This window comes from Spodoptera frugiperda, chromosome 23 (assembly GCF_023101765.2).
Source record: "Spodoptera frugiperda isolate SF20-4 chromosome 23, AGI-APGP_CSIRO_Sfru_2.0, whole genome shotgun sequence".
NCBI classification, from domain to species: Eukaryota; Metazoa; Arthropoda; class Insecta; order Lepidoptera; family Noctuidae; genus Spodoptera; species Spodoptera frugiperda.
The window spans coordinates 11,341,274-11,356,741 of record NC_064234.1 but is presented as its reverse complement, the minus strand read 5'-3'; the positions used below and the strand labels follow the sequence as shown (position 1 = coordinate 11,356,741).

Sequence of the window (15,468 nt, the reverse complement as noted above, 5' to 3'; positions counted from 1 at the left end):
TAGAATTCTCGCCAAGAGGGCTTTTATATACAAATAATTTCACATACATCTAGACTCGGAGTAAATATTCCGATCTTACAAATATTTGTTTCGATTAAGTACGAAATGTGTATTCGACCTTAAGTGCAAAAGTCAGTTAGGTATGTAATGATTTTCATAATGTCTTGAACATGTTAAAGTCAATATATCATTAGGAAAACCCGAATTGAAGTTTATTTTATTATATAAAGTAGCATTTTAACTTTAACTGAAATTAGCAATCGATGCTAAAATAAAACTGTTGCAGGCTAAGGATGCTTTTCCACCAGAGATGTACTATGTTACGTTGCTATGGATGCGTTTGGTTTCCACCAATCATATTCATTGGTACACATAGCATAGCACTGGTGGAAACGGACTAAGCTAAGCTTTGTTTTTTATATGGAAAGATGCGTGCTATGGATGGCTTCCCTACTCGATAGTAGGGAAGATGCACAGGAACATAGCTTAGTATTAGTGGAAACGGTCACATATATCACAGTTAGCTATTATAAAGCTGCTTTGTAGCATAGCTACATTTCACATATCTGGTGGAAAAGTAGTCTACCCTATTACATCCGTCAACGATCGTCGTCTCCCGCTAACGTCGCGTCGGTTGACGATCCGCGATGGACGCGTATTAATAACTTACTCGTATATTGGTTTTACAATTACTAAACAACTAAATTTAATTACAAACGTTCCCTTTTAAGAAACTGTAAGCATAAATGTTTCATTAAACCACATGGTGAAGTTTGTCACAAGCAACTTGTACAATGGGCCCGATACGCTCTTTACAACAATGTAAATACTTTTGAGTTACAATAGACGTATTTCAATTTACACAACGTTTAGCCTAAGGACTAGTTAAAACTTAAATGGGTTCGGGAAAATACATAGAAACAATAAGACTGAAGTTCTTGGCTATAATATACTTCGCTACTATTATGTGATACATCGTCTTACTAATGGAGCATTTGGGGAATAGTTAAGAACAAAAATCCGAAGGGAATACAAATGGTTTGTTTGACATATGTATAACAAAGAATAAATAATAAAATGTTTGCAAAGACTCCGTTTATTATGAACTATTTTACATTGTATTTTGACAGATTGGTTAGCGCGCAGTTCGAGGCGTTAAGTGACCCATTTCCCACAGCCAGACGCGGCATATTGGTATTTAATTTGCTGGTGCAGTTTACGCTCATTTATTGAATGTTTGTTGTTCAGAACAAAATCAGTTGTTTGGGTATGATAATCTGATACAAAACAACAGAATTTGTAAATAATGATTCTGCGCACGAGATTCCTCTGATTTCATAGTTTAATATAGAAGAGTGCGCGTGGGAAAACTATTCTCTAAAGTCGTAGTCTGAATTGGTAGCCAGAATAAAGTAACTAGCTTGCTCCATAGAATATTAAGAAATGGAAAAAATGATTGTACTATCTACTCTCCTGTATGAAAAAATCATAACGTTTTGCGCATGAGAATAAAAATCTTCAAAGAATATGAAAAAGCTGCTTACATAAATCCGACAAACGAAACAGAAAGTAGCCAACAAAACTCCCAACTATAAATCTAAACATTGTTCTTTAGCAGCCGAAAAAAAGCTCGATTCCACGGAAAGGTCGCAGATTTACGACAAAAACTATGTATACGGCAACGCACGTCTTTCTTATTTTCCATCAGGAATTTATACCAGCATAAAAAGGTCTGAGAATGCATATAATGTCGAAAATTGGTCTTGCAAACACAAGAACGCTCGGCGCAAATTGCTATCGTAAAAATGTGGTCCAGTGATCCCCAATCTTCGTTTATTGATCATAAATCCAGAGTATTCAATAATGTATTGCTATTGATAATGTTAACAGGCGTTAATGTGTCATAAACAGCCGTGGTAATGTGATAGATTTATATTAATCCTTCACTGGACACCGTTTTCTTTTATTTTAATATTTATTGTATTAGTAATTTAGGTAACCTGTTTATGACTAATGTTTTAATTCTAAGTTAAGCACTAAGTACTTCAACTTTAATATATTCATAAACACAATTAAATTACTTTCAATTTGTATTCATTAAAAATATTTGTCAAGTATTCGGCTCCTAAGTTAGGTAGGTCTCTCATAATAGTTTAATTGTATAAAAACAAAAGATATTCCTAGCTTTGGAACTACTCAGTAGGTTCTATAAACCCAGGTTCATGAAATACGAATCCAAAACGGATAGTTGAACCAAATTCAATCGAACTTAGAACTATTATAATAAATATAAATAAATAGTTAATTTTGAAATAGTTTGCGTTAAACGTTAATAAAAAGTATAGGTCATTTAGCCCCCTAATGGAACAATAATCCTAGACACAGCACGAGACTTGACCATTAGTACACTTCCACGTTCGTACATTTAGAAGTTTTGCTCAAAGCTTTTACTGAAAACAGAAAATGGATTTATTAGAACACATTGCATTCCTACCGTTTGTTTTTGAATGAGAAACAAGGCAAAGTAACTTCTATATTATTTTTCCTTTCTCTCATATAATGTTTGGATATTTTTTGGTTAGATTTCACTTGAAATGTTCTAATAAAATAAATACATACAATATATAAATACATAATATATACAAATAAATAACATGTTTTGGACAAAAATACCCAAGTAGTCATCAAACAGCACGACATTCTGAATCAGATTTTTTAAACTAAAATTTTCCATTCTACATATTTTCATAGGTACTATTCAATGAAATTTCAATTAGCATTGAATTCTAAGAAAACTTAGCATAATACGTCGTGATAAATTTAACCTAGTGACCGATCAATTGGAAAAGACCACATATATACATCATTAGAACTATGAGACTGGATATTTTCCATGTATATTAATGTTCAGTTAAAATGTTGTTAAAATGAGTTGCCGATATTTAAAAAAAAAGACGATATTATTGTTATTAAATGTTAGTAACTTATTGAATTTCAATTACGACTTAGATTCAATATTCATAGTCGGTTAAATACACTTAGAAAGCTATTATAAAAGCCATGTTTATCTGGCTAGTACAACAAACAAATCCGATCGCTAATCGAGAAACCAACTTCTAAAGGTCGTTGACTTCAAATAAAAATGCTTTTTCAAATATTGGTATTCAGTTGCATCTGGCTAGAGACTCAGAAATGCAATTGAAAATGGAATCACAAGATTGCGATGTGATAATATTTTTTCAAGATTTTTTTGAAGAAAATATTTTGATACACTTTCGTCTATTCACTTAAACCTTCCCTTTTAGCATTATTTTTTGGAATAAGCCGGTAAACTATCAGACGGATGACTTGATGGTAAGCAATCGCCACCGCCCATGGACACTTGAAACACCAGAGGCGTTACAAGTGCTTTGCCGGCCTTTTAGGTGTAAGGAATTTAAGGGTTGTTGGGGAATCGAGGATTGGGAAGATTGGGAAGGGGGTTATATTGATACTAGTCATATCATGCTCTATTTTTTACAGATACGACTGGTTTGTAGACTTAAACCTGCGATGGTACGCTCTACCAGCTGTCTCCAACATGCGTTTTGACTGCGGCGGCATCGAGTTCACTGCTAGCGCCTTCAACGGCTGGTACATGAGCACTGAGATAGGGTGCAGGAACTTCTGCGATACTAACCGGCTTAATTTGTTGGAGGTAAGGAGGACTTGTTTAATATAGTTTTTAATATGCTTATATTTCGAAATAGGCTGTGAAAGAAGACTTTCAAAACGTCAAAAATATTACAAAAAAAAATCAAGATGAGGTCGGCATTTCCGAACGGATTAATCACAGAAGAAATCCCGAAACTTCACGAAACTTAGAGCAATAATATTTTTCATCTTATCGCGAATCAACTTTATGTTTCTGTTATTCTCATTTCAATATATGCAAGAAAATACTGACGAATCATCCATAGTCCATAATTAAAAATAATTCGTAGCGTACTGTTACGGTGTGGTTAATAATTTAGGTCTGTATTACCCACTACAAATGACTAAACATAAACATAGCACGCACTATCGTATATCATTGAAACTAGCATTAAAAAATAAAAGGCGCCTAAAACGTACAACATGAATAATGAAATTTTTTCATAAGATAACTTTAGGCTATCTCTATTTAGTAAATCCTCACGGGAGTGAATCGCTATTAGAGCTAAGTGCAGGAAAGCTTTGTGGATTATTTATTTTTTTGTTCAGATTCAGCTTTTACCGGTTTATACAAAATTATAATTTAATAAAACATGGATAGTACCCATCTTTGTCTAAAGTCTAATCTTGAACAATAAATGACGCACAAATGAAGCTAATTTGAGTTGGTCATAAGTTACGATTATTTCGTTCTGAATACTAGCACAAATAGGTGCCAATTGTAAACCTTTTTTATACAAAGTACTTGGTTACTCCTTTTATAATCGACGATCGATAAACTTAAAACGGTACTTTACTTCACCCGGATGTTCAGCAAAGTATTTGTATTAAACCGAACCCCAGATCCTGTTAGTTGGTCATAAACGAATCAAATGGTTAAACGCATTCATTCATCTTAGTAAAAAATCGATTACTGTCGTTCGGGTTCCCCAGTTCGAACGACAATAGACAAATAAGATCGTCATTACAAGTATTAATAGATAAAAACTTGACTCATAATCGGACTACTGTCACACAATGGCAGCTCGGAAACACGTGGGATTCCCTCCTAACGTCATAGATATTCCATCATCGTAAATAATTTCCACAACAATCGATTTCGTCGAAGCGTAGATATCGATCTATAATTAACTTATTAACTGGCTGCCGAAACTGTAACAAGCATTCGTAATGAATCACGCTGTAAAACGATAATTGTACCTGCGTAGGTATGCGAGATTTTCCATGTGTTTGTATTTGAATGGCAAACCACAAACGTTGGCAGTTGTATGCGGTCAAAACGTTGTGTTCTGGTCGGATGATTGACGACTAATTACCGGCCGGCCGATCTCGTAATGTTTAGCTTTAGAAATTCTGTTAGTTCACTCAAATATACCATCATAAATGAGCTGATGTGACAGCCAGTTACACCATTTGTCATTCCCAGCACATAATTAGGTGTCGGCGTTAAATTGAAATCGGTTCATTACATTAATTTGGTTTCGATGACATGTATAATTAATTTATCAATTGCCTCAATGATGTGCCATTGTATTTTATTGATGATAATTAAGTTTAATGATTCATTTATGGATTTAGCGTATGAAAGAGATTAGACATTTTCAGTGGCATTTTGTAGATAATCAACATTTTCTTGTAATATATACTCTTTACATAAAAGTTTTTGTTATCTTTTTTATACAGAAAGTAGCTCACAAAATGGGCTTGGATACTCGGACTCCGATCAATTTATGGAAGGACAAGGCTCTCGTGGAATGCAACGTTGCGGTTCTCCATAGTTTTCAACAGCATAACACTACTATCGTTGATCATCACACCGCTTCGGAGAGTTTCATTAAGCATCTTGACAATGAAAACCGATTGAGGTAAGTTAAAATTAATGTACATATTAATTACCGAGTTTGTTTTACATGTTTATGACATTCAGACGCTCTGATTGGCCTGTTCCAATTAATCAACCAATCAGTAGGCTAAACGCAGTAACGTTTCGATCGCGTTAATTAAAAAAAAAACTCACACCAGTCCTTTAATTCTACGGCTCATAAGCTGGTTTGAAAAAAGAATTATAATCGCTTCTCATGCTAAAATTAAAGGACTTTTATTGTCCCTGTCTAGGTACGGTAAATTTGATTTCCCTGATTCATACAATCGGACCATAGTAAAATAAAAAAGTACAATGACTGGGCCAGACATGCAAATTAGTTTTTGTCTAATTCAAATTGCATTTCTCACAACACCGATAAGTAGGTATACGACATGTCTGTTATGAAAAGGAATGAATCATTTTTGAAGTATTTCAGTAACAATTTTAAGAACTAACATATTTATTTGTACATAAATCATTACCGAGGTTTAATTTCCCATTAATAATACAATTAAATCTATTATCCGCAGTAAGGATCGTAGTACAGTTGCTGACAAAAATTTTAACATCATAAACTAACCGTGCCTGTTAAAATTTAAATTAAAGTTATATTTAAGTACATATTATATAACAATAATATTTTTTGTCTTTACTTTTGTGGTCACACTGTGCTTATAAACTGGATAAAATAAACAAGGATAATCCGGTTGACCACATTTTGAATGACTGATATGGGCAAAGTTAAAATTGAGCTAATGATTGTCATTTAAAATAATAATAACAATTATATAGAAGTAATTCTGTATACATGATGTGTTTTTGTAATGAAGTAGTTTTAAGAATACAGAATTTTAAGGAAAACGTATTCACTAAATTATTTTAAATATTCACTAAATAAAATTCATAGATAATTTAAATAATTTAAAAACAAAAAAAATATCTCTATCTAATTTATTTTTTTGCACTCATATCTTCGTAGAGCTTTCTGTGCCAGGCAGTGGGTAGGACATGACATCAAAAAATAAAAATAAAAAAACAATTTCGTCAATATTAATAATATGTACAACACAACGACAAATAAAACAAACAATTCTGACGTAATACACGAATGACGCTAACAAACACGATCGTACAACGGAATTTATTAACGTTTCGACAATGTCGCGCCCGCTTGTAGTACCACTATACCACAGATTGCGGATGAGAAAACTAGACATAATTACATGCAGACCCGCTTGGTCATTAAGCTGTCGACACTAGAGCCTTGCAGATGTACTGAGCAGCTTACATGTGGCTAGAAGGACATGTAAACACCGTTGTTTTGAACTATCGTGTGATTGTTTGGGTTTACAGCTTCACTTTACTCCACGACTGTACAGTGACGTCACCCAAAACATTTATCTGTGTCTAAAATGTAATATCATCCTCCTTGAAACTGCTACGGTTTTTGCGGTAGGCCACTCGGATATCGATAAATGGGCTAAGTTTTTATATCTCTGTTAAAATCAGGTTAGTGAACGACTTAAATCATTATTATCGTAATGACTAAGCTTGTTGTCTACCAGAATTTAGAGGTGACTTAAAAACTAATGTTGCAAAAAGAAGCTTTAAAGATCTCAGTTGTTACTCGAACCATTTTTTCCGATTCGTAGAATATGAGGTTTAGTTCTTATCTACTTAAGGAATAAATTAAGACTGTCAAGCAGCCAGTAAACTCATGATATTAAAATACGTAATTGCATTTAAATTCGTACTTTGATATATGTAATACAATGTATGGTCATCAGCTGTGTATAGACGCAATAAATCGACTATGTAACAGAGCAATAAACGCATTCCCGGTTTTACAAGCTGCCAAACATTTTACTGGAGTTTAAGTTCCATTTTGATTGAATATTTACATATTCATTTTAGTATAGCGCCGAACGCGGTCACGTTTCAAATTCGTTAAACATATTGAGAGGCTAATTGATCTAAGAGACAGTTTTTTGCGATATTGAGTAAGCAGCGTTCGATGGTGAAAAAATCGGTGATTCCGAATATGTATTTATAAATTAATATCGCTAAAAATATTGCTTAGGTCATTTAGCCTTTCAACCATTGTTATAACAGACTCGAAACGTAATAAAATCCCTCTGTATATTGTGAATTTATAAGGCACATAATAAGACATAAAAAAATATAATACATATAGGTGTCATCTGAAACGTTTTTCGCATCGGTTTCTAAATCATGTACAGTGTGTTACAAAACGAAATGTCGTAAATTTCCGCAATTATTTCGTGGGCTAATCGAGTTTAATTTAATTTGAGCGTCCTCCGGCTCATGATTACGTTAAACAGTTTAGGTGATCATTTTGAGGGTCGTCTGCGGTGCATCGAAATTATTTACATCACGCTGTTTTTCATTCTGCCGTGAAATTAGGGACGTTTTTGGGAATAAAATGAATAAATGATGTTGTTATTTTAAGCGGTTACCATGGTGAAATATTATGTGTAATGCTATACTGTGGTGAAATGTATAGAATAAGGAAAAAAATAAGACTAATGCACGCTACACACCTTTAGTTATAACTGTCTTAAATCTCTATATTAATCAAAGTTTTGGAGTATTCAGTAGAACTATTGTTAAAGTTCATTTTAATCTTAAGATAGTTAATGGATAAAAGTTAGTTTACGGCGCAGTTTTATCACACCAAGGTAATTTAAATTACTACGTTGTACGTTACTTTATTCAATATCAATGTAACCCATAGATTACAAGCTAATGAAGCAAATTCCAAATGAAGTGTGGGAGTTATTCTATCGATATTTAATCTAAATAAAATCACCAACAACTTGTTATATCTCTGTTATGTTAATCCTAATGGATTGTGCAAGATAGACAAATGATAACGTAGTTAATAATGAATTATTTATTAAAACCAACTAAGGCAGGAGAAGTCATTGAATGACTTTCCCGCGTCAGAAATAATAAAATAAAAATATCTATTTTATTTTCATTTTTATTACTAGAAATCTTTTAAGGACCAGATTTTGTATTGTGTTCATTTTTCTTTATTTAATATAGAAAATACAAAGTGCCTCCCATATGATTCACTTACTCGTAAATTCGATTTCATCGGGAAAGTCATTTTGGTCCTTAACTGTATTTTAGCTAAGAGCTAAAATTGTGAGAGAAAATACACAATAAACAAGATGTTGATAACAATAGTAAATTGAGTAAATAAAATAAGTTTTATTCGAACTAAAGTTTTGTTGAAAATGAGTAAGAAATGTTCATCGCAAAAATATTTTGTAAGACTAATGTCTGTAATGTAAAGTTTTACAGACCAAAACAAAAAAAATAAGAACAACTTTTTAAACAACATTCTTTTTACAATATTTCTGACTTTTTTTAAAAAGTGGTTTGACTGTATAGATAGACAACTTTCTTTAAATAAAGTTAATGCTATACAAGTACTCGACTGTGCAATGATTTATTCGTACCAATTTGTTCAAGGAAATCGCGATTAGTTTTGCACAGCTCATACAACTAAAGATGATTTCGACTTGCGGTCATTAACATCCTGTTACCACTAAATACAATTAAACCGAACTAAATAGTACAATTAATGGTCACGGATATCAACAGGTCCGGTTGCCCATCTGATTGGATTTGGGTCGTCCCTCCAATGTCCGCGTCCATCACTCCCGTGTTCCACCAAGAGATGGCGCTGTACTACTTGAAGCCGTCTTATGAATATCAGGTCAGTAACTTACAACCGTATTACCGACGGTATAGATGTGTTTTTTAAGTAATTAATTAATTACTGCTTTCGATTTAATGGAATTTTTTGATGAAAATATGTTTCTGATGACCAGGAACCCGCATGGAAGACTCATCAGTGGCAAAAGTCGAAACCCATAACCGGCAAGAAGCCAATCAATAGGAAATTCCATTTCAAGCAAATAGCTCGAGCTGTCAAGTTTACTTCCAAACTATTTGGCCGGGCGTTGTCAAAGAGAATCAAGGCTACAGTTCTGTATGCGACTGAGACAGGCAAATCTGAGCAGTTTGCCAAGGAATTAGGAGTCATTTTTGGACATGCATTTAATGCCCAAGTACGTACCAATTAAAGTTTAGATAAACATGTAACTTATCGTTGATTTAATAAGGATTGTTTTAGCATATACACATTTAAAATATTTTAGGTACATTGTATGGCTGATTATGATATAACATCAATTGAGCATGAAGCTTTGCTCTTGGTCGTTACATCAACGTTTGGTAATGGTGATCCACCTGAAAATGGCATTGTAAGTATACATACATAACAATAAGTATATAAATAATATTTTGTAAAGAAAAGACGATGTAAACGTAACAATATTTTAATTCTTTAGGCCTTTGGAGAGCATTTATGCGAGCTATTGTATGCTGATGAAGAAGGATCAGGGTAAGTACATCAATAGGCTAATAAATCAATGTATAGCAATAACATAAGTTACAGATTAAAATGTTGATTCTCATATATTTTTTTAGGAACCAAGTGCCAACAACGAAGTCATTAATAATGGCTAACAGCCAGGAAATACAAAGATGGTCTGGTAATCCTAAGAAACTAAACCGCTTGGAGTCATTGAAAGGTAATAAAATAGAAACCAGAAATTACAAATATTATTCAAAACCTAAGACAAAAGTAATGAAGCCTCAAATACTTATATATTTACATTTTAGGCAGCACAACAGACGCCACATCCATCGACAGTTTCGGTCCCTTGAGCAACGTCCGTTTTGCAGTATTTGCTCTGGGTTCGAGTGCATACCCGAATTTCTGTAACTTCGGTAAATACGTGGACAAGTTGCTGGGTGACCTCGGTGGGGAACGAATCCATGACCTTGAGACTGGTGATGAGATGTGCGGACAAGACCAGGCCTTCCGGAAGTGGGCCTCTAGCGTCTTTAACGTAAGTGGGAAATTAATCGTGACGAATCAGTACCGCGACTAATGTCTCGTGGCTATTGAATAATGTTATTAGGAGTTACAGCTGTTGTAGTTTTTGTACACTGATATCATCGTCTTAATGGAAGAATTTAGGTTCGAGTGGATAGTGATTTACTAGAATTCACCAAAGAGGATTTTTTACTATTGATTTTTGGAAACTAGTCTGATGCAGTTATGATATCATGTTGATTTTGGGAACATGATAAAGGAATTTGAAAAATAATAATGAAAAGATCTATTTAACGGTTCCTTAATGTTTCAATTTAAACCATTTATTTATTTTATCAAGACAAGTTAAATTAAGAAGTACAATGGCCTCGCTATTTCTATCAAGGAAACTAAATATAGATGACATAATGCAATTAAATAAATGTATATTAATGACCAAATCTAATGTTAACTCTATTGTTGCTGCTAATGTACAAATAATTGCAGGTTTCATGCGAAACATTCTGTTTGGACGATGACGAAACATTGCAAGAAGCTAAGAGAGCTCTTGGTACCGTTGCTCTTAGCGAAGAAACTGTGCGCTTTGCGGCTCCAGAAACTGCCCCACCAAGTCTACAGAATGCTTTACAGATGGCATCAAATAAAAAGATCGTACAATGCACTGTTAAAGCTAATAAAGACTTGGGTGATGGGTCTACTGAAAGATCAACCATCTTCCTTGATATGGAACCAAAGGTAAAACGAACTTAAATTCTAGAGACTACTTGTAAAATACAACAGTGTCATTAAAATAAATGTTCCATTGTAGGAAGAGATAAAATATGATCCAGGCGATCATGTTGGCATTATAGCATGCAATCGTAAGGACGTTGTTGAGAGCATACTGGTTAGACTGAAGGATGTTGACGATTACGACAAACCTATGCAACTTCAACTTATGAAGGAGACCCATACGTCAAGCGGTAAGAACATTTATCCACAGAAAAAGCATCTTCTTGTTGATCGTCAAATTGTTTATACGCTCAAGTAAATTGTTAAAGATATTCATAGATGGTGTACATTTGATACAGGTCCAGTAAAATCTTGGGAGCCACATGAGAAGCTCCCAGTGATGAGTGTTCGAGAACTATTCACTCGTTTCTTGGACATCACAACACCACCAACCACCATCTTACTACAATACCTAGCCAAAACGTGTGAAGATGAAGCAGAGCGCAACCAACTTAATGCTCTTGCAACGGTAAGTATCCCCATTTGAACTAGTATTTGGAAATCTGCTTTCGTGCTCTCAATCACTTTAATTGAAAAATGTGTTTTAATTATTACTATAGGAGCCGGGAGCCTACGAAGATTGGCGTCATTTCTATTTCCCAACTGTATCTGAAGTACTAGAGCAATTCAAATCAGCTAGACCCAGTGCATCTTTGCTTGCTGCACTACTGTCACCTCTGCAACCAAGATTCTACTCCATTTCGTCATCTCCAATTGCTCATCCAAAACGTCTTCACTTGACAGTCGCCGTAGTTCAATACCGAACTCAAGGTTAGTACTATGAGTAAAAACATAATTTTAACACCTTTGCTGTAAACAATGTAATGCATTAATGTCTCATAGTTTATTACTGCTGATTCCCACATACACTGACATCGGTAATTCCATTGAAATCTAGTTTACAATATGATCTAAATTTAAGTTAAACGACGTCCGCTCCAAACAATCTGATAGATGAGTCGGCGTTAGTAGCTACATGAAAAGGTTAATCAGTGTTATATTTATGATTTTCTATTTATGATGCGGTTAGTTGTAGTAAAACAATGATGTCATATTCAAACAGATGGTGAAGGACCTCTCCATTATGGCGTTTGCTCAAATTATCTCATGGATCGTCAGCCAGGCGACGAAGTTTATCTATTTGTTAGAAGGTATAAAACAATTTTATTTTTATTGCATTTAATAAACATTTTGTACAGATGTTTTATAACTTTGTTTTTTCTTTTAGTGCTCCGAACTTCCACCTTCCTGAAGACTTGTCGGTACCTCTGATACTGATAGGCCCTGGAACTGGTATCGCTCCATTCCGTGGATTCTGGCATCATCGCCGAGCTCAAATGAACTCTCGTAAGCGTCCAACTACTGGCCCAGTTTGGCTGTTCTTCGGATGCCGAACAAAGAGTATGGACTTGTACCGCGAAGAGAAACAACAGGCGCTGAATGATGGCGTTCTTACCAAAGTTTTCCTGGCCTTGTCTAGGGAGAGGGATATTCCCAAAGTAAGTTCAAGACTAATTCCCGAATACTGAAATGCTACCCAATTTTAAGTTGTACTTAAATATCGTACTATCTCTGTCATTTTGTAAAGAATTGGTAGCGACAGAATTAGGCTTGAGAGCATCTTAAAATTTAGTAGCGGTTGAGTATTTGTACATAACTTTTATAAGAATTAAGATTGCACTGTAAGGGTACCTACTAATATTAACTTCTTTTAGATGTACGTTCAAGAATTAGCTGAACAAGAAGGAGTCGAAATTAATGACCTGTTGGTAAATCGGGGAGCTCACTTCTACGTTTGTGGAGATTGTAAAATGGCCGAAGATGTTCACCAGAAGCTGAAAGGAATCATTAAGAAACATAGCAACATGACGGATGAGCAAGTGCAGAGCTTTATGTACATGTTGAAGGTTTGTAAACATTTTTATAGTTCCTATTCCTAAACTGGTATTTTTCGTAGTAGCTTTAAGTTGAAAGACGTTTGTTACAAAAGACCTTCATAAGAAAGCTGTTCATAGTTTTGATGATGTTGGCTGTCCATCTGGAGGGAGATCTATCCTTTTACGTCTTTATTAGCGTTTATTAATTTGTCAAGATCAATTTTCTTCGTATCAGGTATGTCAAGTTTATTTATCTTTTGTTAGGAGGAGAACCGCTACCACGAAGATATCTTCGGCATCACGCTGCGCACCGCGGAAGTACACTCAGCGTCCCGAGAGTCAGCTCGCAGGAACCGCGTGGCGGCGCAGCCATGACGCCGGTCCTCACGCTTTCATCCCAGCTCGCACACCTAGCCTCACTAGCTTCGCAACTTCATCAGCTACGTGTAACTTAATTACTTCATTCAAGTAATCGAGTGCTTTATTGGTTTTAATGTCATCATCGATCTCAAATTTATCAGCTTCTAAATTTGCGAGAATTTTAGCTGCGTCAATTTATATTGCTGATATTTCTGGTTAATGTAAGTCAATTACTCTACTTTGGCTTTTGTCAAGCACGAGTTTATTTAGGCCCGTGGCCGATACATAGGTTGTGCGTGAAAAAATATATTGTACATAGTCTTCACTGGTTACATTTACATTCCATTGCAGTATTAATTTTCTATGCTAATGTTCACTGGCACCTGGGATGTGTTTTATATTTATAAAGTTGTTTTAAATTGATTCCATGCAGGGTGATTTAAATCTATATTTGATAACGCACAAAATGCATTCCCATCTCATCTCCTACCTTCACTTCTTATTGCACTCTTAATCCTTGAATTGTATCGATAAACTTCGAAACATTTCATATTAAGAATTTACCAATTACATAGTAGTTAGATGTAATTTTATTCCATTTAATATTAATAAAATATAAAAAAATAACATATATAACGACTTTCATTGACGTCATAAAATGAAGTATTGTCCACTTATTGCTAACGAAGTTTTAAAATATATTTTGTTGGTAGATTATCGTATGAAAATTTTAACTAGTCTAGTTAGTTGTTAAATATATTTTCAAAATTGTGTTTTCGTTGACTAATCTATGTATATTGCGACAGCAGGACTTGTTGTAATGCCTTTATTGCCAAACTTTGTACAGAACGTGTTCTAGTTATATTATTTTATGCTATCAATGTAAATACATTTATTTTAATTTCTATTATAATCATCAATGTTTCTATATTCTATTATTTTGTTTAAGATTTTTACAAAATTTTAATTTTATAATGTAATGTTATTCTATTGTGTTATAACTTTAACCTTTTATTACCAAATGACCATGTTAAATGCATTATCTATATAAAATTATAATACTAAATATGAGCAGCTATAATAATAATGTTTATTCAAATGTATTTTATTCATATTTATGTCCTTGATATTTGACTAATAGATGTGAGTGTTGACTTTGTGATCCTTAAACTAGTTTTTAAGAAATGTATTCATATTTTCTATTATTCGTATTATGAGAATTTAATATACAAATAAAAAAATCTTTTCTGATGTTACCTAATATTTCTATATTAAAATAGCATTAACTGTCTTTGCCGGATATCTACATTTTACGGTTTTCATATCTTCTAAATTTATCGAAAGCACATTTAATATTAAATGTTGTTTCTATAAAATTCATATCACGCAAAATATTATCATAATGCACTATTTCATCTAATAATGAAAACTGTTTGGAAATATCTAAAGATGGAAATTATAAGATTACGAAAATATTTGTCTGTTATTGGCCAAATAAAGTTCCTTCGTTTCGGAATTTTGGATTTTTATTTTTACCTGAGACCCACACACACACACACAACGTCACGCTTTTTATCCCCGAAGGGGTAGGCAGAGGTGACATTACGGCACGTAATGCCGCTATACAATGTACATTCACTTTTCACCATTTTAATCTGAGAACCATTTTACTCATTAACTATCTGTTAATAAAAATATCTCTAAGAGAAAGTTTAAAGGTAGTCTGATGGCATACGTATATACAGAAATTGAAATGAATCAGCCGTACCCCATCAGCCATAGTGTTATTCAATTTTTACAGTGTTATTTACCCCTCTTCCTCAACAACCCTTAGATTGCTAACCCTCAAAACGCCGGTAACGCACTTGTGACGCCTCTGGTATTTCGGGGGTCCATGGGCGGTGACGATTACTTACCATCAGATGATCCGTATACTCATTTACCGGCTTATACCATAAAAAAAATAT

The 15,468-nt window shown here is 33.9% G+C and overlaps 1 protein-coding gene across 2 annotated transcripts in view; it reads left to right on the top strand.

Annotated features, from left to right (window-relative positions):
* The window catches only part of LOC118266983 (nitric oxide synthase-like protein), a 127,714-nt gene extending 112,697 nt beyond the window's left edge, over positions 1-15,017 (top strand). For both annotated transcript variants that reach the window (XM_050702904.1, XM_035580679.2), the window contains 16 exons: positions 3,523-3,697; positions 5,377-5,558; positions 9,191-9,305; positions 9,421-9,660; positions 9,751-9,855; positions 9,943-9,995; positions 10,082-10,185; positions 10,277-10,506; positions 10,980-11,228; positions 11,302-11,455; positions 11,564-11,733; positions 11,825-12,035; positions 12,328-12,415; positions 12,493-12,763; positions 12,980-13,171; positions 13,406-15,017. In XM_050702904.1, coding sequence (XP_050558861.1) covers positions 3,523-3,697; positions 5,377-5,558; positions 9,191-9,305; positions 9,421-9,660; positions 9,751-9,855; positions 9,943-9,995; positions 10,082-10,185; positions 10,277-10,506; positions 10,980-11,228; positions 11,302-11,455; positions 11,564-11,733; positions 11,825-12,035; positions 12,328-12,415; positions 12,493-12,763; positions 12,980-13,171; positions 13,406-13,516 — 2,650 coding nt within the window. In that variant the 3' untranslated portion in view covers positions 13,517-15,017. The remainder of the gene's footprint in view (positions 1-3,522; positions 3,698-5,376; positions 5,559-9,190; positions 9,306-9,420; positions 9,661-9,750; positions 9,856-9,942; positions 9,996-10,081; positions 10,186-10,276; positions 10,507-10,979; positions 11,229-11,301; positions 11,456-11,563; positions 11,734-11,824; positions 12,036-12,327; positions 12,416-12,492; positions 12,764-12,979; positions 13,172-13,405) is intronic.
* The last annotated feature ends 451 nt before the right edge of the window (positions 15,018-15,468 follow it).